The sequence below is a fragment of the Alligator sinensis genome, unplaced genomic scaffold, assembly GCF_000455745.1.
Source record: "Alligator sinensis unplaced genomic scaffold, ASM45574v1 scaffold347_1, whole genome shotgun sequence".
Lineage (NCBI taxonomy): Eukaryota > Metazoa > Chordata > Crocodylia > Alligatoridae > Alligator > Alligator sinensis.
In genome coordinates, this window is record NW_005841922.1 from 3,666,423 (window position 1) to 3,668,518 (window position 2,096).

At 51.3% G+C, this 2,096-nt stretch overlaps 1 protein-coding gene and 1 pseudogene across 2 annotated transcripts in view; one reads left to right on the forward strand and one right to left on the reverse strand.

Annotated features, from left to right (window-relative positions):
* The window catches only part of AMACR (alpha-methylacyl-CoA racemase), a 24,905-nt gene extending 24,680 nt beyond the window's left edge, over positions 1 to 225 (reverse strand). Inside the window, exon 1 of one of the 2 annotated variants that reach the window (XM_025198477.1) lies at positions 210 to 225. Coding sequence is in view for 1 of the 2 variants with exons in the window: in XM_025198476.1 (XP_025054261.1) it covers positions 1 to 78 (78 nt within the window). In the remaining variant the exon portion in view is untranslated. Of the gene's footprint in view, positions 146 to 209 lie in introns of those variants that run through there. The other variant, XM_025198476.1, reaches the window with a different exon arrangement.
* Positions 226 to 804: 579 nt separating this feature from the next.
* On the forward strand, positions 805 to 999 carry LOC112549509 (annotated as a pseudogene).
* The last annotated feature ends 1,097 nt before the right edge of the window (positions 1,000 to 2,096 follow it).

Consider the following 2,096-nt stretch of genomic DNA (forward strand, 5'->3'; position numbering starts at 1 on the left):
GTCGGCCAGGATCATGCCGCAGAGCGGCGCGGGCGCCAGCCCCGCCAGCTCCAGCACCCGCAACCCCTGCAGCGCCATGGCCGCGATGGCCCGCCCCGGCCCCGGGCTCACGTGGGCTCAGCCCCGCCCCGCCCGCCAGTCGCACCTCCGCACTGGCCTACGCACTTAAGCCGGGAAACTTGCCGACAGCGCGCCCCCGCCCAACTCACAGCACCAAACGTCCTCGCTTCTCATCCGTGTCCTGGCCCCGGGGCGCGCTGCCCTCGTGTGGGCTCCGACCCGAGCCAGCCTGGTCCGCGCTTGCCTGGCAGGGGACAGCCGTGACCTGGCCGCGCTGGGCAGGGGACGGGCCCTGCCCCTCCCGCTCCCGCTGAGCTGCTCGAGTGCGAAGGTCTTGGCTTTACGCCCGCCTTGTGGAAATGGGAGACTGCTCCCTGGCTCGCCCCTGCGGCCTTACGGCTGAGGGAGGGCTAGCAAAGGGGGCAAGCTGGGGTGGGACAACATCGTCTGACTGCAGTGCTTTTTCCTGCCCAGGGCAGGGGGTCAGACGCGATGACCTGCTGAGGTCCCCGCCGCCCCTAACGTCTATGAACATACGAAAACTGGGGGACATCCGAACCCCAAGCCTCTGGGCCTGCACATAGGATGCCCGCCAAAGGTTTTGGAAACACCTGAAGCCCCAGCTGGGGTGGAGGATGTTTGCCAGTAGTAAGGCCAGTTATGGTTCTTGCCTGTCATGGATTTGGAATTTGTTTGAGCTAATTTGGCTGGGAATACAGAAAATTAAAAAAAACAACAAAAAAACAACTCACCTGGAAGAGGTAACACCGTGATCAGTAAGGCGGTTTTCCTTGTCGCTGGGGATAACCACTTTTCTGGCACAGGGCATTACCCACAGAGGTAATGTATAGTTAACTTCCCGCATTCATTTCCAGTGGGAAGATCTTGGCTTTACACCTACTTTATGGAAATGGGAGACTGCTCCCTAGCCTGCTCCTGCAGCCACACAGCTGAGGGCGAGCAAAACTCGGGGGCATCCGAACCCTGATCTCCGGGCTCGGGCCTGCACATAGGATGCCTGCCAGAGGATTTGGAAGCATTTGAAGCCCCATGTGGGGGTGGAAGATGTTTGCTGGTAACTGGGGGCACTTACGGTTCTTGACTGTCTCAGGGATTTGAACTTGATTTGGACGACTTGACTTGGAACACAAAAAATCTTCCTTAAAAAAACAAAACAAAAAAAGCACATTGCATTTAGGTGTAAAGTGGCCTTAGATGGCCAGGGCACTTTAACCTGCTTTAAGTTATGTGCATTGTCTTTATTACTTCACTTGATTCACCTTAACTTTCCTGAAGGTCCCTGCATGGGAAGGATGCCCACTTCCACACGTGCGCTCTGTTGCATCTACCTGCTCTGCAGCTGCCGAGCAAACCTGTTTTATTTGACTGGTATCCCTACACCACTAGGGGCCGATATGCTGAAGCATCAGGTCTGGTCAAAGCTTGTCAGGATGTGTGCTGCAAAGAAGAGTAGCTCAAAGCTGTCAGATGTGGGATGTTTTTTATTTTTCTTTCAGACTGAGAGTGATCAAGGACAAAGACAACCAAGAATCAAGATCTTACCCATTTTTTAAAAATGAATATTTAGGCTCTTTTTAGTTCAGCAAGTAATCCCTGCATTTATTTTATGGGTTCCTGCCCTATATGGTAGAAGATTAGTGTTTGATTGTTTTGAAATCTGTTTGATTTCACAGCTGAAAGAAATGCGTAGTTTGTTTGGTGTTTTTTTCCCCATACTTTTGTGCAGGCCACAAATGATCATGTTTGAAATACTGATGTTTTTATCGTATTTAAAAGGAAACTCTGTTGAAATATAATCAGCTTGGCAGGATTACTTGAATTGGCAGTTTCCAGCAGAAAGAAATTTGCTGTTCCTACTGACTTCCTAGAAAAACAACTGCTGAAAAGCATAGCCAAGCTTGTTGAACAATTTGTGGGCAAAGTATGCAAATTTGGCACCTCTTTTCAATATGTAAATATGCACCAGAGATGTCACTAGCAATTTTTGCACCCTAGGCAGAAATGCTAGAGAGCAG